This window comes from Strigops habroptila, chromosome Z, assembly GCF_004027225.2.
Source record: "Strigops habroptila isolate Jane chromosome Z, bStrHab1.2.pri, whole genome shotgun sequence".
NCBI lineage: Eukaryota > Metazoa > Chordata > Aves > Psittaciformes > Psittacidae > Strigops > Strigops habroptila.
The window spans coordinates 44,798,956-44,822,569 of record NC_044302.2 but is presented as its reverse complement, the minus strand read 5'-3'; the positions used below and the strand labels follow the sequence as shown (position 1 = coordinate 44,822,569).

At 38.8% G+C, this 23,614-nt stretch overlaps 1 protein-coding gene across 2 annotated transcripts in view; it reads left to right on the top strand.

Annotated features, from left to right (window-relative positions):
* TEK (TEK receptor tyrosine kinase) overlaps positions 1-20,086 on the top strand; it is a 41,830-nt gene extending 21,744 nt beyond the window's left edge. For both annotated transcript variants that reach the window (XM_030469796.1, XM_030469794.1), the window contains 19 exons: positions 1,620-1,751; positions 3,154-3,294; positions 4,025-4,153; positions 5,204-5,358; positions 5,631-5,772; positions 6,157-6,318; positions 7,155-7,289; positions 8,123-8,416; positions 9,725-10,024; positions 10,555-10,712; positions 11,995-12,205; positions 13,191-13,301; positions 13,639-13,829; positions 14,206-14,319; positions 15,486-15,556; positions 16,158-16,198; positions 17,237-17,333; positions 17,820-17,919; positions 18,026-20,086. In XM_030469796.1, coding sequence (XP_030325656.1) covers positions 1,620-1,751; positions 3,154-3,294; positions 4,025-4,153; positions 5,204-5,358; positions 5,631-5,772; positions 6,157-6,318; positions 7,155-7,289; positions 8,123-8,416; positions 9,725-10,024; positions 10,555-10,712; positions 11,995-12,205; positions 13,191-13,301; positions 13,639-13,829; positions 14,206-14,319; positions 15,486-15,556; positions 16,158-16,198; positions 17,237-17,333; positions 17,820-17,919; positions 18,026-18,100 — 2,759 coding nt within the window. In that variant the 3' untranslated portion in view covers positions 18,101-20,086. The remainder of the gene's footprint in view (positions 1-1,619; positions 1,752-3,153; positions 3,295-4,024; positions 4,154-5,203; positions 5,359-5,630; positions 5,773-6,156; positions 6,319-7,154; positions 7,290-8,122; positions 8,417-9,724; positions 10,025-10,554; positions 10,713-11,994; positions 12,206-13,190; positions 13,302-13,638; positions 13,830-14,205; positions 14,320-15,485; positions 15,557-16,157; positions 16,199-17,236; positions 17,334-17,819; positions 17,920-18,025) is intronic.
* The last annotated feature ends 3,528 nt before the right edge of the window (positions 20,087-23,614 follow it).

Below are 23,614 nucleotides of genomic sequence, written 5' to 3'. Positions count from 1 at the left end.
GATGTGGGTCTGATCACAAAATAGGAATTTCAGATGTCTCTGTTCCTTATGTTGGGCTGTATCCAAACCCCATTTATCCCAAGATTTATCATCTTTAGCACACATTATTGTAGTTTTACTAACTATCCCAGCCTTAGTTAGCTCCTAAAGTTCACCTCCCAGTGGATGACAGGACCAGTCTACAATGCAGATGGATATTTTCCATTAAGCATTCTACATGTCTATTTTCACCAGATATAGATAAAATTATAAACATAGGAATATAAAACTGACTTGTAAAAATAAATAGCTGCTCAAATATCTTACATAATAGAGAAAATGTTTCTGATGGTAAAACATATTTTACTTGCTAACATCCACAGGATACTTCCAGGAGTCACAAATCAATAAATATAATGCCCCAAGTCTGGATTTTGAAGCTATTGCCACCTTACTAAATAAAATGATCCAAGATCTGTTCTCTACTCTACTGCCAAGCTGCATAGCAGAAGACTTAGCCATAAATTCTGCCACCTGCCTTTAAACAGGCTTTTTTCTTGCTTATCCTGGCTACTGGGAAAAACCTTGGGTCATAGTCTGGGAGAGGGGTAGGGAGCACACTAACAGTAAAGGTAATGGGTGATGCTACTGCTCAAACATGTCCTGTCTTTCTTTGATTTAGCATTATAGACACAGACTGATGAATTTTAGCAAAACTGTTTTTTTAAAGCATCCACATGTAAGAATTTCATTCCAGGAGAAGGAAGATATAAAGCTCCAGGTGCCATGTTGATTCATTAAATGCTTTCTGATAACCCAAAAGCTGAACCAAGTCTGGATTACTCAGTTTTAGTGAGCCTGCCTCAATACTTTCCAGTTGATTACCTTCAAAGAATTTTGCATCCTGTAGGGATAGATTAAGCTTTTGCAAGATGAAGTCATATATACTTGTTTAGAGCTTAAGCCATGCTTCTATCAAATCAGTAGCAAAATTCTCACTGGCAAGATTAATGGTAGTAGTATCTTCTTAAATTATGAAGAGGGAAAGAAAATCATAAGAGGCTTTAAAACAACTGATTGTTCTTAGTCCCTTTATTCCAGAAACGGGTCATCAATTGATTGATCATTGTTGTAAAGACCCAGTGACGACAGTAAAGAAATAATAGATGTACATCTGGTATAATGAACTTTCAAGGAATATATTGTTACAGAAAAAAATCATGACTTGCCAAATGCTGGTATATTAGTGATGCCAATCTTGGTCCTGCTGGCTTACTACCAGTACAACCAGGTCCAGGTGAAGCCTGGGCCTATTGTAGGTATCAGATCCCTGCTACAAGAATAGAAATCTTAAATATATCATATTTTTCAACTTACAAACTTACTCTTACAAACTAAAAAATCTACCTCTAGTTTCAAACAAGGAAGACTTTTTCAGTTCCTTCCTTGATGATGTTATGTAGTAACCACAGTGAGAAAAGTGTTTCCTTACACTAGGTCAGTAGGCTGGGCTTTTGGAGGGTCCATATGGGTACTATTTGCATGTATTTTACTATTTGTCTTAATGAAAAAGAATTTTACTACTGGATTTGTTATTGAGCAAGAAGACAAAAAATATGCATTATATTTTTCCATAAAAGGATGTGAAGCTCAGAAATGGGGCCCTTCCTGTAGCTCCCACTGCCCTTCCTGCATGAACAATGGCATTTGTCATGAAGATACTGGGGAATGCATCTGTCCTCCAGGTTTTATGGGAAAAACATGTGAGAAAGGTAACCAAATATTATTTTCACAGATTGCTTATTAATTAGTTCTCAGTGGCAGAAGTTAGCAGCAAAATGAGGGAAGCATTCAAATGGAGTAGCCTTGTTTTATTCTTTATACCTACAGTACTTACAGCTGGTGCTGGAGACAGGACAGTGTTGGGTGAGATGAACCCTGAATTAATAAGCTGTTCTTGTAGTTGTGATTATTTAGTTTAGATTGGATATCAGAAAAAAATTCTTGGCTATGAGGGTGGTGAGACACTGGCATAGGTTGCCCAGAGAAGCTGTGGCTGCCCCATCCCTGGAAGCATTCAAGGCCAGGTTGCACAGGGCTTTGAGCAAACCGGTCTAGTGGAAGGTGTCCCTGCCTGTGGCAGGGAGGTTGGAAATGGATGATCTTTAAGGTCCCTTCCAACCCAAATCATTCTATGATTCTATCATTTAACTTTTCCCTGTTTTTTCCTAGTAGAGATTATATTGTTATGGAAGATTAATGTTTCCAACTTTTCTTGATTGATATGCACTTGGACAGTATGCTAGATAATCTCATTTAGGCTTCTTTTCCCACAAAAGGCTGGACCAGATAGTCTTTTGAGGTCCCTTCCAACCTGGATTATTATGCGATTCCCTGGAGCTACTGACTGACTGTTAAATGTATGGTAGAATAGCAGATCTTAAGGATACACTAACACTGGGAAATGAAGCCCCTGGGCTAGAGATTCCCTGGCTACTTCTGAACAAGGTGCTAATATGCCCACAGGGTGATTTGTCTTTGCAGGGGCATATCAACAGTATATGTCTATTTGTTCATATCTTTGTAACAATTAGTTTAGATTCTGAAAGAATTACAGCAAGCATAACATTGCTCTGATCTCCCCAAGCAATTTTGGGGTTCAATGCTTTATATGTATCCTAATATTTTGGCTGAATTGCAGTGCTGCAAATACTAGAGCTAAGCTGTTGGAATAGTTGACATCTGAACCATTCTAATGTAGCACTGATCTTATCAGAAAAGCAAAACCTTGAGCTTGGCAGTTTCATATGCACTGACCTCTAAGAAGAATATTTGTTATTTATGGCACTGCTTGTCCGTTTTATATTACAAAGGCTTATAAAGAGGATTTATTGTTGAAGTTCATTCCCAACATATCCAAAGCAATTGGTGATTTACTGGTGGATCGTCACATGGGAGAAGGTTATGTTTGTTTCTGCTGCCTGAATTTAAACATTAATGCAGCCATGGCTTAAATTGTTATGGATGTTAATATAACTGCTCTCTGAATGGCAAAAATGCTATTTTTTATTTTAATTTATGTTTTCTGTTGTCTAAAGCTGTATTATTAGAAGCATTATATCTTTCATGGACATAATACAGTTGGGCTAGTCTTTCCCTCTCTCCCTTGAATAGCTTGTGGAGCAAATACATTCGGCAAAACATGTGAAGAGAGCTGTAAAGAAAACTATGGCTGCAGAAACTATATGTTCTGTCTACCAGATCCATATGGTTGTTCTTGTGCCACAGGATGGATGGGACTGGAATGTGATACAGGTATAGCAAAAAATATGAGGAATAGTAGAGTTCTTAGTGTGCTGCACATAGGAAATATAGAAGGGATCTAATAGAAGAGATTAAATGACAGGGGTTTTTACATTCCGTAAAAGAGGGATAATAATATTTACCCATCTCAGATGACCATGTCAGATTCTCATCATAGTAAAGATGAAAAGTATTCAGATTATTCAGCAAAATGAACTGATGTTCTACTGAGATGTTAAAAATTCTCAAACAGCTACAGTCCTGCTGTATATATATGTATATATACAAGCCGAACTAAGCAATTTGGTGCCAAACATATATCCATTGCTGAGCAATACTGAGCATAATCACGCTTGTTGTTTTTTATTAGACAGCAATCTCCTTGGGATACAAGGCACATCTTCCTTTATGAATATGTGATGTCTTGTTTGATGGTAATATAACTGATGAAGCCTTTGGACATTATGCCAGTGTAGGTGATAAAAGAGTGGAGATTTGAAGAAGCTTTCACACTGGCATCTAGTCTACAAATGACAGATATGGATACAAATGTGCTCTACATTTTTTATGTTAGTGTCGTCTCAGTATGCTTTGGGGATGATTTAGTGCTAATACATATAGTTTCAAACTCAAACCAGCTGAGGTAACTAAACCCTATTGGAGAATTGATGCATGAGATTGAAAATTAATGGAAGACATTTTCTAGTACCTTTACACTAACTGGAAACATATACACTTGCAGAATGCAAACCTGGTTTTTATGGGTCGGATTGCAAACTCAAATGTAATTGTCAAAATCGAGGGACATGCGACAGATTTAAGGGATGCATCTGCTCCCTCGGATGGCATGGTCTGCAATGTGAAAAAGAAGGTAAAGCAAGGTAACATGGTAGTAAATGGCTTTTCTCAGTGTAACTGAAACAGGTCTTCATGCTAGTACAGCATCACCACTCCAGGCTGGTATCCTTGATCTGCCAATTACATTCCAGGGTCCAGACATTTGTGTGTATCCTTATTGCCTCTGCCCCATACGCTGCATTTAACAGGCTGGTATGCTAACATTTCCTCTGATTTTGTTTTCATTAGAGGTAGATTTTCAAACGTTACTCCATAGGATTTGACACTGACCTTAATATCAATTACTGACAGAAGGTGCACATCCTATCTGCTCGATCAGTTTTTGGATAGCCTAATGGTACTTTACCATTACCTACCTCTTATTCATCTACATACACTCCTATACCATATACCTCATGGTCTGAAATTGATAACTGAGACACCAAGACAACTCCAGACCTTAAAACAGCTCTGTCTCTCTGAGAGACCTGCTGAACATTGCAAGTCTCTCTCTTTCTTTACAAACTTGCAAAGTTGAACATATCTTGTTTAGAATCTCTCTGGATTCAGGCAAGGTTCGCACACAGTATTTTATGAGATACACTCAGCATCTATTATTTCTGCTTGATAAACAGAGTGACAAATCCACCATTAATTTACAAAGGTTTTCAAGTGCAAAAACAAGCAGAGAAATAAGACTGTGTTCCAAACAGCCAAACTATACTGTTGTGATCTGACTGCACTTAGACAAAATGGAGAGCAAAAAGATACTGTACATTCAGTACAAAATGTGTACATGATTTTGCCGTAGTTAAACTCTCTCTGCTTTAAAATGCAAGTGAGAAAGAGAGGAGAGGTGAAAAGAAAGAAGAGCAGTCACAGGGCTTGTTCCTTCTCACATGATATTTACACTGATGTAACAGTGCTGACTTTGGTTAAGCATGATCCTTGCATATGGCCGCGAGTGAAGGGAGAACCAGACACCTATGCTGCCTATGACCATTATACACCTAAATCTGTTTTGGTGCTGACTTTTAAAGTTGTGCTTGAAGGCTGACATTAAGATACTATACGTCTTCTGTAGGTTCAGCAGATCTTTCACCTCGGATAGAAAACTTACTAGATCCTGTAGAACTCAATTCTGGCGTCGAGTTCAAGCCTTTTTGTATAGCAACTGGGGTGCCACTTCCAAAATCTGAAGAATTCAAACTTTTGAAGCAAGATGGAACTGTCCTAAGGGTAGGCTCCTGATTAACTGCATCCCATTTTTAATGATGCTTACATTGATTTTACCTGTAGTTAATGCACACCATCGTTTTCAAGCATAATGTAAAATTTCCATATTCTGAGATACCTCATGAGCTCAAATGAAACTATGGAATTGACCATTATAAATCCTTTCTATTGATATCACTAAACTCCAGATGAGTTCCTAAACTGTGAGAAAGTGTCTTGGTAATGTTCCTAAATGCCCACATTTTCCAGGCCCTGTATGTCTTTTGTCATTTCAGCCTTCCCTAATTGTTACCAGTAATCGCTCTGAAGCCATGTTTACAATTAATCGAATCCAGCCCCGTGATACAGGAACCTGGGTCTGCAGTGTACAGACAGTAGCAGGAATGGCAGAGAAACCATTTCAAGTTACAGTCAAAGGTAAAAGCTTGAATCTCTTCAAATGTCTTTGCCTCCTCTAACTTTTAAGGGCAGATTTATATTCTAATATGTCAGAACTTTCTATTCTCTGCACTGCAGGAAACTGTCTGAATAAATATCTACAGTGAGAATATGAACAGTAACCCTTTATAAGCAACATACTAATTATGTGTATTGAAAAAATAACTGTGATGATAAGGATTAGAAGAAAGCTGAAGGCGTTTTTTTAAAAAATCTAAACTGTCAGCTTTAGGATGTGAAGTCATGTCTACTTTATAGAATTTTAAAGAACATCTCCCATTTTCCTGTACATCTAGGAAGATACCACAGTTTTACTAACATAGGGAATTAAAAGGCTGTTTTAATGCTTGTATTTTTGGTCAGTTCCTCCTGTGCCACAGTATGCCCCAAGGCTGACAGACAGCGGACATAATTTTCTCATAATTGATATCAATGCTGAATTACATCTTGGAGATGGACCTGTTGTGTCAACAAAACTTCTGTACAAGCCAGCAAAACGTTACCAATCCTGGACGTCTGTGGAAGGTAAGAGAATGTTCTTTAATTCCCTTTAGCACAAACTTCAGCTGCATGCTGAAATACGGTGTCTGCTCTTGACTAGATTCAAAAAACTCTATAACACATGAAAGTTAAATCATTGTGAATGGACACGTAACTCTTTATATATCACTACATATAATGTTGATGTGGATGTGGTACACCAACAATAGTCAAAAGAACATATTCAGTTTTCAGTAACCCAGGGGTTCCCCCCTCCTTCATTAAGATAAACAGTACTCAGTGTTGGGCCCAGCAGCTGAAACCTCCCTTGTAAACAGCAGGTTTTCAAAAGTATGAGCAGTATGGAGATGTTCTGGATCATCTACAATCTTCCTCTGTTTCTATTGTGCCCTCTGGTGAGACAAATAGCTCACCTAACTATTTACAAGGAATGGTTTGGGCAAAATGAAGCCTAAGCCTGCGTGTGAGTTAGATGGCGTCTCTGAGCCCCTGTTTGACATTTTACGCAAGGCCTAAAATATTATAGGAAACGTTACAGGAACTTTAAGAGTAACAAATGACTGTTGTTACTAATTCAAGATAACCCACAGTCTGCATACACAATACTCATTGCCTAAGCAACCAGTCTGTCCTGAAGGAAGGGCAGGTAGAAACATCCTTTGGGCTGAGTTGGAGCTCAACTTAAAGATAAGTATTTTATACTTCTGCATAGTTTATCTTAGTGAATCAGGAACAAAAGAAGAGCCTGAGTATCTCACCTTCTGTGGTTGGTGGTTCAGGAATATTTTCCAAACCTTTTCTTCCTTAACACTGTTCAGCATGGGCTGAACATGAGCTTTACTTTCTCCTTTCATTGTCAGTAAAAGGCACAACCAAAAGACTGGACAATCTGGAACCAAAAACAGAGTATCAGTTCTGTGTTCAGCTGAGTCGGCGAGGGGAAGGAGGGGAAGGGCATCCTGGACCACAGGCTAGCTTCATGACAGCTGCGCTTGGTAAGTCGTCACCCTGGCTTTTCACTAAAGGGGTGTTTCAGCTGTTTTTCTCTGTGCTCTGTTCCCTGATCTCTGCCAGAGCACTTTCATATGAGCAAAGAAGGCTGGACCTGAAAGTGGCATACAGTCTTTCAAAACAATCTCAGGCAAACAAAGGGAAAAAAAAAAAAGGAAAACAACAACAGCCTTGTTGTCTCCCCCCAAAAAAACCCCAAACCAACCCAAACCAACCAAAACTATCCCAAAAACCCCAGAGGTGAAGAAAACCAGAAAAAGGCAGAGCTATTATTCTCCCTGATTAAGAGATGGGGGATCTGGGAAGGGGAAATTTACATATTTTGGCTGGCTATGCAGCAGAGTTGGAGATATAAATCACTTCTTTTGCATGGCAGTCCTTTCTCCTAACACTGGATCAGTCCTTCCTCTTAGTATTAGATCAGTTTACTTTAAAAATGAAGATGCCTTAACAAATAGAAAAGCTTTTAGTCCACTGAGGATACAGCCCAAACTGAATACAGACATACAAAATAAATGAGTATTGCACCGGAAACTATTTAACAAGAGAGCAAAAGAGCTGGCTTCTCACATCTAACAAATGCATCTGCAACACCAGCTCAGTGAAGAGACCTTTTTGTTGACACAGCAGGTGTTGAGAAGATACTTTGGGACTATCAACACCTCTTAGATGTAATCTCTGCCAAACTGGGTGGCGGGGAGCATTACCCTTTGTCACCCCAAGCTAGGGCAAGTGCTTGGGAATAACTGATACCCCTATTTTAGCTTGCATACCAGACATGAAATGTTGTTCCCTGTCTCACTGTGGCTTTTCCAAGGTCTTCCTCCACCAGAAGGTCTCACTCTCTTTCCAAAAAGTATGACATCACTGAATTTGTCATGGCATCCTTTAACTCTGAGGACAGAGGATGACATTCGTGTTGAAGTGGAAAGGAAGAGTGTGAATGACAACGGTGATGAGAGCAGTATTATTACTCAAGTGCCAGGAAATATGTCCACCCTGATCATTAAAGATCTTGAGCCTAGACAGCAATACATGTGCAGGGTACGGGTGAACACGAGGTCCCAAGGAGAATGGAGCAACTATCTGTATGCATGGACTTTCAGTGACAGTAAGTAGCTGATTTACATCCTTCTGTTTAATTCCTCCTCTTTCCTGCAGCAATCGGACTGATTGTCAATTGATGACTACATTAAATGTAACCCATTGTCCTGGTAACTCAGTTCCCGATGATCCTTTGTGGTTGTTATTACCATTATTATGAAGATAGATCAGTGTCCAAAGAAATTCTTATGCTGGAAATTATCAGGAACTAATAATGAGTTTTAAAAAATGAGAAAAACAAATGAAAAGATGGGGAATCCACATCTTCATTTCAGTACAATTCATGCTTCTGATACATGTGGCATTTTCTTCCTCCTTATAATGATGAGACTACAGAGTTCATTACTCCAAGCTCTTCCATTACTCAACAAAACCTCTCAGACCCTGCAATTCAATACAGAAATAGTCAGTAATTAATCAAGGAAGAGAAGTTACAAATCAAGGTAAAACCCCTGTGAGCAAAGAGTAGTTGTGTGCTACATTGAAGACCAGTGGCCACACCTGAATTCCCTGAATGTGAGTAGTGTTCTTTCATAATGCCACAACAAATGCCCTATCTGAATGAAGTACCATCTGAACAGATGTCCATCTGCATGGCTGATGTGCGCCACTGCCCATACCACACACTAGAAAGGTGGGCTTCTTCCTCCTTACAGATCACGAGAGGAGGCCCTCACTGATATCCTAAATGTATTAGCAGAAATATCAATGGCCATCATGGGACGCCATGTTGGTTACTTGAGCTTTGACACCAAATTCCACTAAGAAAAACATAAGAGTACTGTTTTCCAGGAGAAGGTACTTAGCTTATTAGCCATGGTTGTGTTCACAAGTCTAGCACTCACCCCTGCTGGTGGTTTTCTGATGAAATTCATGGAAATGTTGGTATTGATTCCGTTCTTTCTAACAGCTTTTATCCTGACAGGGAACTGCTCTATAAAGCAGTGAAAGTATGGGACCTGGAAATCACATGGGAATGATGATTCAGTATACAAGGAAATTAACCTTTTCTGCATTAATCTGAAAGTTATTATATTGTCCCTGCATACAGCTCAGAGAATTCATATCTTCATCCAAGGACAGGATTATACTTAATACCACTCCAACCTCTGCTGGAAGTATGCTGTACTGCAATATGGGTGACAGCACATCGAGTTCATAAAACTATTGCATTCAGTTACCATAACTCATCAACTAAATTCTGCTTCTGTTTAGCACAGCAAAAGCACCAAGGAAAGTGCTTGGTTCACTGCAGGAAGGAGAAAAAGGTGGATGTACACTCCAACACTTTGTGTGTGTTTGTGTTTGTTCTCAGGAATCCCTCCTGCACCATACAACATCAGGTTTTCTAACACCACAGACACATCTTCAGTCATCTCTTGGACAACTGCTGAGGGTCATTCCATCTCTTCCATCATCATCAGCTACAAAATTTATGGCAAGGCTGAGTACAACCACATTGATATTATCATAAAGAACACCAGTATTACTCAATACCAGCTCAAGGGTCTTGAGCCAAACACTGTGTACCAAGTTCAGATTAATGCTCAGAACAACATTGGCTTGAGCAACCCAAACACATCGTTTGAACTGAAGACTCTTCCAGAAACTAAAGGTTGGTTATTCTAGCATGCTGGATTTGCACAAACCAGGGCCAGTGGTATAAACTAATTAACTAGAGCAAAGACATAATATTTTTTTTTTTTAATATTAGTTTTCTTTTGCTCTTAATTTTGACATGCAACACAGCATAGCCAAAATCTGCTTTCCAGTTCACTGCGTGGCACTGGTGAGGTGACAATGTGCAACATGTGTGTATCCACTAGAAAATGCCCATCAGCTCATAAATAAAAGGAGCTGCATATAATAGGACTACTATATCACTGAATGTGACCTCAGCCCTTCTCTGCCTGAATTCAGCGGGACCCGCAGGTGCTTGTGCATCTGAAAATAAGAGCATCTAATATTTGTGACATTTTTGGAAAACAAAAGGATATATGCCTATGTCTTTATACAGTTTAATAGACAGGAGTATTAACTACATATTGGTCATGGCTTTTTCAGAATTAGCTGGAAATAATGATGAACTCCTTTTTCAGAATTAGCTGGAAGTAATGATGAACTCCTTATGTGCTTTCTCAACAGCTTCATATGAATCAAAGGGAGGCAAAATGCTGCTTATTGCTATCCTTGGCTCTGCAGGGATGACATGTGTAACAATTCTCCTGGCCTTTCTCATCATGCTGCAGTTAAAGAGAGCCAACTTCCAGCGCCGAATGGCTCAAGCTTTCCAAAACGTGGTGGTGGGTTTTCAGGTTTCCTGTGTCAGTGTGGTTATTGATTTTGGCCCCACCTTTTCCTGGTTTTTCAAATTCCTTTTTCTTAGCTTCCTCAAATGCTGTCTTCTCTTCAGGTGTGCAATTAGTACTGTTGTTGTAAAGCTTCTATGCTAGTGACCCTGGAGCTAAGGCAATCACAGCTATAAGCTATGAGGTAGAAAACTTGACTTGAAAAAAGTTTCATGCCATTTATCCTTCTTTTTCTACCTTGTTGCACCTGTGTATGACAAGTACCAAACAGACAGAACGGAGGAGCCTTTTCTCCCTCTATGAAGCTATGCCTGATTTTGAAAATTACAATATTTCTTAACGTTGCTTTTGAGCATCGGTGACTGCTCTGTCATGGCTTTCCAACTTCAGGACAGCATATCAGCAATCAGTCAATGGCAACATCATAGTTCTGGCTGTAAGGAAATCGCCAAAGGTTGTAACATCACATACAGATATCTCTCCATATATACTCATATACAAATACACATACACACATATGCACATATATACATATTTTTGCATCCTGCTGCAGTCTCTTTTTCACTTTGCTTTCTGGTGCTGTTCCCTCACTTCGGAGAGGAACCTGTGAAGCAGAATAAAGCTGGCCCAAATGCCTCCTCCATATGGATCTGCATAGGTTGTTTCATAAACAGGGGACAGAAGGGCTCATCCAAAAAGATCATCTGTCTCCAGCCCACACAGAATAGCTCCTGCTCTTTTTCCTGAAACTTGTCCCACAGATGTATTTCATGGGAATGTGCAACTGAAGTAGAGGCATCTCCTCAAGTATGGAGGAAGATCATTTCCTCTCTCTTTTGTTTCCTTGCTGCTTCTTTCCTCAGCTTTTTACTGAGCCTGATCAGCACAGGATTTAGTCAAGCCTAGTGCGAGATAAATCTCAAGCCTGAGACTTAAAACTGCTTTTTGAGATTAGTTTTACCAAATTACTTTTGCTCATCTCCTTCATCTTCAAGATGATTATAAAACTGTTGAGGAGGCCTAGGTCTACGAAGGTACTTATGTATTTAAATTAGGAACCTGATTAATTTGTGGATCTGGGCAGAAGTGCTTGATGCAGTTAGTGTCTAAAGTGGATGTAATTGTCTACTGTACTTACTCTTGTGCAAGCAAGAGATGGGTCAGGCTCTATGTGTATGTGTACATGAGTGAGGACACGTGTTTGGGGAGTGTAATCAGAGCATTTCTCAGTAAAGTGTAAATCACAGTTAATGTCATTTGCTTAACTCTGTTACAGAGGGAAGAGCCAGCTGTACAGTTTAACTCAGGTACTCTCACCCTGAGCAGGAAAGCCAAAAACAGCCCAGATCCCACTATTTATCCAGTTCTTGAGTGGAATGACATAAAATTTCAAGATGTGATTGGTGAAGGTAACTTCGGGCAAGTTCTGAAAGCACGCATTAAGAAGGATGGCTTACGCATGGATGCTGCGATTAAACGGATGAAAGGTAGTAAAGATCGAGACACTGAGATTAAAGACTTTCCTCAGTTGTTTGTTCTAAGTGTTTCTCTCTCAAACAAAATGCTTAGTAGCCCTCTTCTAAAGGTAAAATAAATATTGAAAGTTGCTAGTGAAATTCTATCAGCTGTCACTAGGCCGACATCTATGCCCTGGCAAAGACTGTATTTCTGCAGAGTCATGTTGCTTTATATTTCTCTTTAATTGTTAATGTCATTAACTATTATGTATTTTTCAATTCATAAGTCAGTATGAACTTCATGTATGAGTTCATCTGCAGAGGGGGAGCCATTAAAAGATGCATTTAACAGAGAGAGGAGCGCAGAGCTAGCCTCAGGGCACTGCATTTGCTCATCTTGCTTTACCTTAGCCATTCAGACACTACTGTGTCTACGCATCTATACACGTACATGCATATTATGAGGATCACTCATTTTCTTTGTACTCATTGGGCATGACTGCCACATTCCAGAGAAAACTACAATACACAGAATACTGCAAGAATGTACACATTTTCTTGCAATTTCTAGATCATTATCTAGGCAAACTGGGATACATCCTTAAGCATGATGATGATTTTAAAAAGAGCCAAGGTCTGCATGCAGGCAGAAATAATCAACAGCACACATACGGAAAGATTTTTCACATGATCTGCTATGACATTTTACATTCTTAAATAATAAGGGAAGTGACATGGTAGATTATAAAATAGAAATAGGTAGAAATAGGTGGAAAGAAAAATGTTTTATTTCTCTGTAAATGGCTGCTACAGACATTAGGTTCTCTCTTTTTTATCTTTGATTGAAAAATACTACTTTTTTCAATAAATATTCATGTACCTGAGAGTTTTTTCTCTTCCTATCTGGGCTGAAGCAGTAGTGCTCCATGCAGCCCAGAGTCCTCATAATTAACAAAAATATGGTCATAAACTCAGTTCAACGGAAAACATAAATGCATGCTTATTTGATTTTCAGAGTATGCCTCAAAAGATGATCACAGAGACTTTGCTGGAGAACTTGAAGTTCTTTGTAAACTTGGTCATCATCCCAACATCATAAATCTTTTGGGAGCATGTGAACATCGGGGTAAGATACTCTTTAATACATGTACTTAAAAAAATTGTTTGAAAAACCCCATAGTACAGCTCATACGCTCCATAGAAACATTAGCTCATAAGCAGGTCTTTCTGCACCATTTGTTAAAAAGCCAGATAAACTTGGGTTTAGATCTACAAGCCCACGATAACCCTTCAGAAATTGTGTTCATCAACAGCTCTAAATTCTCCTCTGCACCTAGGAATTATGCTGTTTGATATTCCCCCTCCTGTTCCATGTTTATTTGTTTTTTCACTCAAAGTGGTGTAAGTGTATTACTGACCATCTTTTATTTTGTGTTATGCTCACTATCTCAATATTTCATTAGGATATCTTTATCTTGCTATTGAATATGCCCCTCATGGAAACTTACTGGACTTTCTTCGTAAAAGCAGAGTGCTAGAGACAGACCCAGCATTTGCTATTGCCAACAGTACTGCATCTACACTTTCCTCTCAGCAACTTCTGCATTTTGCAGCAGATGTTGCTAGAGGGATGGACTACTTGAGCCAGAAACAGGTCAGTCTTCTACTCTTTACTCACTGAAAGCACACCAAGAACTATGCTTTTTAATGAAATCAAAAGAAGGTTTTAATTTTAGTTTCTATAGCCCATTGGATGAGTTTTATTTTGTTGCGTTCACTTAGCCCTACCAAATATTATGTCATGGGAATCAAGGAAGAGGCATTAAAACTTACAAACAACTTGGTAACTAACTGCTTTCATCTTCAGATAAAGTTTAAAATGTTCTTAGTAATGACATACCAAGCTGTTAGGTTTGGTTTTGTTCTTATTCTGGATATTTACAATTTTCAATATAGTACTAAAATAATATATGCAAAGTTTATAGATAGATACTGTGGTGATTTTGGTCTGGGCTTTTTTTTTATTTTAGTTTATTCATAGAGATTTAGCAGCAAGAAACATCTTGGTTGGAGAAAATTACATTGCAAAAATAGCTGACTTTGGCTTATCAAGAGGTCAAGAAGTTTATGTTAAGAAGACCATGGTAAGGATGAAAAGAAATTGATATAATCCATTTTCCTAATGTTTTGTTTTCTCGTTTCTTGCTTTGTGTTCTCATATGAACAAAAAGGCAAACTTCTGTGTACTACATAACTGATTATTTAAATGTTGTATATTAGCATGTATAAATATTTCTATTGTGTTTATTAATATATGTACATTACTTGTAAGTCAATTCTATACCATGTTTATAATACAATATAATTTTAAATTATTTATATGAATATGAACAGTAGTAAAATCAACAATTTTGCAGCCAGTTATGAGATTTAATAAAACTCACAGAATCATAGAATGGTTTGAGTTGGAAGGGACCTTAAAGATCATCTAGTTCCAATCCCCTGCCATGGGCATGGACACCTTCCATTAGACCACATTGCTTCAAACCCCGTCCAACCTGGCCTTGACACTGCCAGGGATAGAGCAGCCACAACTTCTCTGGGCAACCTGTTCCAGCGTCTCACCACTTTCATAATGAAAAATTTTTTCCTAATGTCTAATCTAAATCTACCGTCTTTGAGTTTAAAGCCATTCCCCCTGGTCCTGTCACTACAAGCCCGTGTAAAAAGTCCCTCTCCAGAATTCTTGTAGGCCTCCCATATAATACACATTTGACAAATGAGGAGAATATGTGCCTGTGGGTGGATCTGTACAGCTATGAAAATAGTATTTTTATACCAGATTTTGTCCAGCTGGGGCAAGCTGGTCTAATTCTATTAAATGAGGCAAAAGTTAGCAAGTTGGTATCCAGAGGAATTTCAGGATCTGTGAGCTGGAAGAACAGCTGCCCAGAGCTAACGCTTTGGAAGATTTGAAAGAGGAAGATCTGTAATAAGCATCACGTAGACCAGGAATAACAGTGCATGGTTAGGGGAACAAGATTGGTTAGAGGCATCATAAGACATCAGTTTGGAATTATTTCCATTTCCTCTTGGTGCTGGTTGGATACATTTTCTATCATCTTTAGTGTGAGCTGTCCCTTTGGGAAGTAAACAACTTAAAGAAATATTTTTATTTACTTGATAAAGCTTACTCGCATGACATCAGTTTTTGTTAAGGTAACACTTAGAACAATTGTTGGGGTATAAATTGACATACTGCTATTCCAGCCATCCACCAACAAATAAACTTTCGTAAAATAATTTCCAGGGACGGCTTCCAGTGCGATGGATGGCAATTGAATCTTTGAATTACAGTGTTTACACCACAAACAGTGATGTGTAAGTATGTTTTTAAGTGGCCTTTTTTAAATAAATGTTTTTCAATAGCAAGGAAAGGTTGACAGCCAGGATGACATCCACTCAACTCAAAAATGTCCATAGCTATGTCAGCATGAGTGAGCGATGGAGTAAAAAGTAAAACCCACAATAAAAAAGTGAACTTTATTTCATTGTCAGTGCCTGAACAAGCTCTGTGTTCACAAGGTAACTGCATTTGAGCCACTACTTTAGCTATATTTCTCATTTGAAATCTCTCTCCTTGGGAGACCCAGATGAACTCAGTATTTTCATCAGGAAACTGGAAGTGATACTTGGCAAAGCAATTCTGTAATAGCAGTATTTGCTGAGAGCTCACAGTATAGTAAAGGTCTGTAGTGGGTGGATTCACCATGAGTTAATTTTGCTAACGATCTTGCTCCTGCTTACTGATTCTACAAATTCTACCATTATACAAAATCTAATTAAAAAAAAAAAAAAAACAAAAAACCAGAATGAATCACACTTCTCTGTGTTCTCTGAATACTAGCAAAACTATCTACCATTTAAAAATATGAAATCTTGTTGCATTCTTGTTGCACTCCATAATATCCCTCTGTTGCAGATGGTCATACGGTGTCCTATTATGGGAAATTGTTAGTTTAGGTGAGTATCTGAATTTTGTACTTTACAAATAATCCAGTCTGGGCCAAAACAGCTCCACTCCCTCAGACTGTAAAAAAATATTGCTTTGTAACATATTTAATGCTTTTCTGTTTCATTCTACTAAATTTTCTTTAGCTTCGGTATGCCTGGATATGCAATTGCCACATTTTCAATCCAGGTAACATTCTAAATGAGAAAAACATAATAACCATGTTTTCACTCAAAAACCTAGGTTGTATCTAAATATAAAATACAGCATACCACATGGTATATATCCCTCCAATATGTTTTGAATTTGATGGTTGTTTTTTCCTTAGCCTTCCTGAGTTTTAAATCAAGACTTCTCTTTTAGTGACTTCTTGGTGGTGGAGGAAACATCTACAAGATTTTTGAATGTTAATCGTCAGGGTTCATTTCTGCATGCACCTCTATTCATCATGAACATGATACAGCCTCAAACCATTCAAAATTACTATGTTACGTAGCCTTTATGTTTTGCCCTGGAATGCGCCCCATGGTCTGCTGGCCATGCATAAGCTGAGGTGTACATTGTGAACTCTTGCTTTCCAATTTCTTCCTAGCTTTCCTTACTAAAGGGTTTGTGCTAGATACAGATAGGAAGTAACATGCTGCAGGGTGGAAAATCAAGAGTCTAAGCAACCAAATATCTGCAAAAAGCAGGCAAAATCAGCATGACAGTAATAGCTCTATGAGTCCATACGGGATCTTGTTAATATCATGCTAATGAAGGAAAGACTTGCCTACAAAGAGTACTGCAAAGCCAGTTCAAATGCAATCAGATGCAGACCCTCAGACTTATAGAGAAATCTAGGCCAGCTCCACAGATGATAAAAGTTTATATTCACTTTTATTTTATTCTGTGCATTAAGCAGTATGGAAACATTAACAATAAAAATATGGCTGCAAAATATTCCCTAGCATTGGACGTCAATCATTTTTTTCATTTCTGCTCTGAAATTAAACTTTTTTTAATTAAAAACCCCTTGTGTTCATGACAATGGTTAAACTCTGCTTTAGGTGGAACACCATATTGTGGAATGACATGTGCAGAACTCTATGAAAAACTGCCTCAAGGGTACAGACTGGAAAAGCCTCTCAACTGTGATGATGAAGTGTAAGTAACTGCCTTACCAAAAAAAAAAACCCCAAACAAAACAGAGTAACGCAGGATCTCCTATAGGAAATATACGATGTCTACAAGAAACTAATAAACTAAACATTTTTTTCAGGAAAACAAGAACTACATTTTTCTAAAAAGCATTTTTAAAGGGGTGCACAAGTGGAAATAATTACTTAAGTCCTTTAATAACCAGCATGCACTATTATTTGCCATGAACCCTTTCGCAGACTCTCTGCTCCTGCTAGATATCCTGTTCTTTACACGTCTGTCCAATCTTTAGCTCAAAGAGAGCTTTTGATTATTCCAGAGAAAAAGAAAATTCTATTCAGAGAGCAAGCAGCTGTGCAAAATATAACTCCAGCTATATACATATCCATTTTATTTTGAAAAATGGAATGTGCATCATCTTCCAATAAACATGAATTTGTAGCTTTTATCTATGTATCTAAACTATCAAATGTTGGTGTTTGATTTTTAAAGGTATGACCTAATGAGACAGTGCTGGAGAGAGAAGCCATATGAAAGACCATCATTTGCTCAGATACTGGTGTCACTGAACAGGATGTTAGAAGAAAGGAAGGTAAGAATGAATCCCTAGAAAAGATTAGGCCATGAATAACTTCAGTACAGTTTGGGATTCTTGTGGTAACACACCTTGCATCACACTCTTTCTATTTCCTTCCCAGACCTATGTGAACACTACCCTATACGAGAAGTTTACTTACGCAGGCATTGATTGCTCTGCTGAAGAAGCTGCTTAAGACAGGAGAAATCTTCATTCATCAGTGACGTACTGAAGAAAACCAAAACTCAATCTGCTGGAGCCCAAAATGTGATGTATTGTGTAGTACTGTGTATAGCTCTAACTGTATATAATACAGTGATGCTGTTTTACTACAGATATGTATGTGTATATCACACAGTAACCTCTGCCTCCACAGGCTGCAGAAGTGTATATACTGTTCAGAGTAGGAATAGACTGAAGTCATGAAATATGTCGTTTCATGTGCAGGGTTTTCTTTTTTTCCTAACCTGTAGATATAGTGTATACATACATATTGTAATGCATTAGGTATTGCCATATTAGATATTTTTGACACTTTTGAAGAGCTACTGATAGCAAATGGGGATATTACTGCAGTATTTTGTAGACATTTCATTGTGATTCAAACAAAAATGCTAAGCTCAATGTGACAATGGGAACTGCAAGCAAATGTCAATCCAGTATGCTCACAGAGGATAATTAACTATTAAGACTCCTATTTGAATGTAGAAGTGAGCTAGTGGAAATAATCTGTTAAGAAATTCTATTGACACTTGTAAGATAGAAGGCATGCTATTGTTCTTTCATTGTCCAGTTTAACGGTCAGTGTTTGCCTGTATGCAAAATATGCACATATTTTGAAGTGTTTAATGCTATCAGGTGCAGCCATACAACAATTATCATGAAACAGAGAACTGAGAAACATACTACACATTGTAAAACACATTTTTACAATTAGCCTGGTTATACATGAGGCTTATTCAATTTGTATTTAATACTTTCACTGCATAGTTATAAATTACTACCTATTATATACAAGCAGGGCTTGCTTACTTTTTCTTATTTTACCCCTTATGCAGGCTGTATTGTGGTATGGCCTCTTAAAAATACTGTATTGAAATGCTTCAAAACAATTTTATTTGGCCTGCCAGAAAGATCTTCTAGTCCTTAGGCTAGACAAATAGAATTAGGATTGGTCTGAGCTTCTAGTATCAAGTCAACCATGTGGGATCCTGTATACTTACCCTATTAAAATTTCACTTATCAGCTAACCTTATGCTTTGCATGTATGTTCCCCTCACACCCCGCCCCGTGAATCACCAGCTTATAACTGACCATCACACCACAGGGCCCTTCTATCTCAGTGGATCAGATCACCTCCCAAGAGCTGGAGCAAGATGCTAGAGAAAGAAAGAAAAGAAGGTTTCCCCTTCTAATACTTTGTGGGTAAGTATACGGTTGGTTACAAGGCAGGGGTATAACAGCAGAGTATAGAGTAATATTACTGGCATATGCCAGACTGACTCAAACAGAAGCACCAAGAGCCTTATTGAAAGGCAGTAAGTCAATAAACAAGGGTATCGAGATCACTCGTGTGGTCCTAAGATAAGCAGAACTTGCACTGTAAGTACAGGTGCTAGGTGTAAACTAGAATTTTACATAGAGCACACAGATTCACTGGACCAAGAAACAACTCCAAAATGGAAAAAAGAAACAAATTCCACTATATTTTTCAGAAAGGACTACTTGGCCAGGCTCTGTTGAACCATGGGCATCGCATTTTGCAGTCCAACCAGGTTCCTACAGGTCAGTGAGATGAACAGGAACGGACCTCCATGGGAGTTTTCCAGGCAGCCAGGCAAAGCTAGCTAACAACTTCTGCTAGACTGCTCTACTTCCTGTACAGAATTTTTCGTGTGCCCAAAACAGCTCATTGTCTCACACATTCCTAACAACCAGACACGACTATTCTGCTACTTGATGTGAAACCCTTCTTCTGTGTCAAACTTCTACTTGGACCAAAATGCCACATAAAGAAAGAATCAGTGTCATTCATTTACCCAATAGGTCTTAGTGTTGTCTGCATTTTAAGTGCTCAAATCTCACTTTTAATTTAGCTGAAGCGCGTTTAAGTGTCCTTATAAATGTTCTTCATATCTTCATTTAAAATTGTGGCACACATTAAATTTCTGAACTGCTGTAATGATTTGTTTTTAATTGCTATTTTAAGAATACACAAAAGAAAACAGTAACTCAAATATGCAGCTTGAGATGTATCTATTCAATCTATATATCACAGAACTATAGGTATTAGAAACATTCACTCGCTCTGTCAGAGTCTCAGATAGACTAATTGCTTCTATACTTGCAACATGCGCTGGGTATCCCAGGTTCAATATCTAGATTTTACTGCCTGTCGTCCAGTGCTGGAAAGTCTGATTTATGGCAGTAAGTGGTATACAAAGGTCTTCAGCTCAACTATTAGCAGGTTTTATGTTCTGCCTTCCACAGCACAACACATTCGTTCCCATGTCCCCTCCTTCCCAAGTGTCTTCTATTTGTTTCTGTGCTGTGAAGAGCATAATGCTAACAGTGCCAACAGTTTTCCATTATTCCAAACATCCCATGTCCTAACATTCTTCATACACCTCTGCTGTTTACATCTGCTGACATCTATGCACGAGCTTAGAGTTATCATCAGCTATTCCCCATGTTGCTTTTTTAGTATCACTGCAACAGTTTTCCCGTATTCTCTTACACACAGTTACCCAGCTCATACTCTTACAAGTTTCTGGTTAGGAAAGAAAAGAATCATCTCAGACAAGTGGAGCTGGCTATGCTTTGAGGAGCATGTAATGCAGAATGACAGGTAACTGCTTATAATCAAGTGTTGTCTAGAGTTTGAAAAGAAATATCAGTCACGTAATCAGAGAAAGCGGAGCCTCTAAGAACAGAAAGGCAGAAAGCTTCAACGCAACTTCTCCTCAAGCCTTTTCCCTCACCATCCTCAACTTCCATTTGGCACAGCAGCTCTGATTGTCCAACAGTCTGAGTGCAGACAAAACAAACAGTCCTTAATACGTCCAAAACTCTAGAGCTACAGAAGAACACAGTGTGCTTGGCAGGAAAGCTAAGAAAGGATCTGAGAACAGACATCACTGGCTACTGTAATGCAGGGTTAACTACACACCATTGTGAGGGGAGAGGTAACAAAAACTCCAAATAAGCACCTTTTTCCTGATTAGATTGGCTGAAAAGTAAGGTATGACTACCTTTTGGGGTGTCTAAATTCAGATTATCCACTTAATGGCTGCACTTCTCCCACTCTTCAGTAATGCAAAAGTATGCACAGAACTGGTGTTAAATAATGGGGGTATTTAATTCTTACTTCTCTGTGGACAGATTTTGCCTGACACAACTTTCAAGTCAAACACAGGCCCTCTCCACTACCTAAAATATAATGGTCAGGCATTTCTGAAAGTAAAATACAAACTGTTGACTATTACATACATCTCTTCAAAACATATAAATACCTGGTAGAAAGAAGTAAAGCAGATGGAAGTAGCCTCTTCTCAACAGAATCCGGTGACAGGATGAGAAGCAGTGGGCATAAACAGAAATCTAGGAAATTCCACTGAGGGTGGTCAAGCTGTGGAAGAGGTTTCAGAGTCTCCAGCTTTACAAATATTCAAAATCTGACTGAACACCACAGAGGACTAGACCAGATGATCTCCCCAGATGCCTTCCAATCTCAGTTATACAGTGATTGTGTGAAGTCTGCAAGATGGGGGAAGGAAAACACAGAACATAATCAGAGGCCCAGCTAAAGAGCACGAGCAACTAAATTACAAAGGCATATCTCAGCCATTGTCAAACACAAGTGTCCCCCCTTACTACTAATTCCCTCCATGTGAGGGTATACAACATTCTCTGCTCCCAACACACCATTTTGCCTTTCCCCAAGTCACATACTGATCACCCATTCCCATGTGCAAGGCAACTGGTTGGACACAGGGAAATGCTGATTAAAGAACAGTTGAAACAAAACAAGCCAAACTGTTCCAGTCTGTAAGCCAAAATCCCCAGATCAAGTAAACCTAGTGTGATGTTTCCTTATAATACTTCAGAGCTCTTTCACGTATTCACTTAATAGCACAATATATGACACAGGTGGTGACATTCTTACCATAGGAGCCAATACTTTTAGCAAGGCCCTCTAAACAATGGAGGTCCAACCAAACCACAAAAGTCTCTCACATCTCCAAAACATGAGCTAAGTTTCCAGCTCCTGGCAGCCAAGTACCATGGAGCCACTCGCTCACCGTCACACTCTGCTTGGTGGGATGGAGAGGATAATCAGGGAAAAAACCAAAACAGTAAACCCCATGGGTTGAGATAAGAACAGTTTAATAATTCAAATAAAGTAAAGAATAATATTAAGAAAAATAACAAGGACAGAAATATAAAACTAAAAGGGAAAAAACAAAGCAAAACAAACCTCCAACAATAAACACAAGTGATGCACGATACAATTGCTCACCACCCGCCGACCGATACCCAGCGTGACCTGAGCAGTGATCTGCCCTGCCGGGTGACTCCCCCCAGTTTGTATACTGGGCATGATGTGCTGTGGTATGGAATACCCCTTTCACTAGTTTGGGTCAGGCGTCTTGTCTCTGCTTCCTCCTGGCTTCCTGTGCTCCTCCTCACCGGCAGAGCATGAGACTGAAAAGTCCTTGATCGGGATAAATGCTACTAAGCAACTGCTACCAGGATTGTTCTGACTGAAGCCAAAACACAGCACTGCACCAAAAAAATCTTCCCTGTGATGGTGGTGAGGCGCTGGCACAGGTTGCCCAGAGAAGCTGTGGCTGCCCCATCCCTGGCAGTGTTAAAGGCCAGGTTGGATGGGGCTTGGAGCAACCTGGTCTAATGGAAGGCTGGGCTGGAACTAGATGAGGGTTAAGGTCCATTCTATGATTCTATCCCAGCTGAAACCAGGACACTAACCCTATATCATAAACATATGTGGGCAAGAGAAGTATGCTTAGGGCAGAGATAGGACGTGGAGCTATGTCAGTGTCCAATGATTAACTGGTCTTATATTCATAACAGCTTTCAGTTTTGGTGAAATTTCATTACTTTCAGCATCAAACTGTTTATTTTGAAATTATTACCAAAAAGTTAGTATCTAGAATTATTTTACTTACAGTGCACAATATTTTATCTATTTGGTTTTAATAATTCAATAATTCAGTAACTTCAAGAAAATGTTACAAAGAAGACAAGTCAGATGATTCAGGTTCCTTAGATGGCCTGTAGGGCCTCAGAAGTACCAGCTTGGTCACTGCTAACAACTTGCTGGATGACTACCACAGGTTTCTCTGCAGAACAGGTCCTACAGAGAAGACATTTATATGTTTTCTTAGTTTTACTCACAGCAAAATAAAGGCAATCTTCACTAAAAGAACCTACATTCAAAGCTGGGAGGATCCATGAGCAAGAAAAGAAAGCAAGTTTGTAAAGAACATGCCAAAGCTCCTTCTCAAAGCTGTAGCAGGGCCCAGATGCAGGACTGTTCTGTTAATACAGGAAGAAGTATTACTTATTCTTGAGTGAAGGAAAATGGGCACCTGCCTATTTCTAACAACAGACAGTTCCTGTCAGTAACTCACAGAAGGGGACATGGCCCCCAGGTTCTTTAATGCACAAGAAGCAGCTACAGTGATTT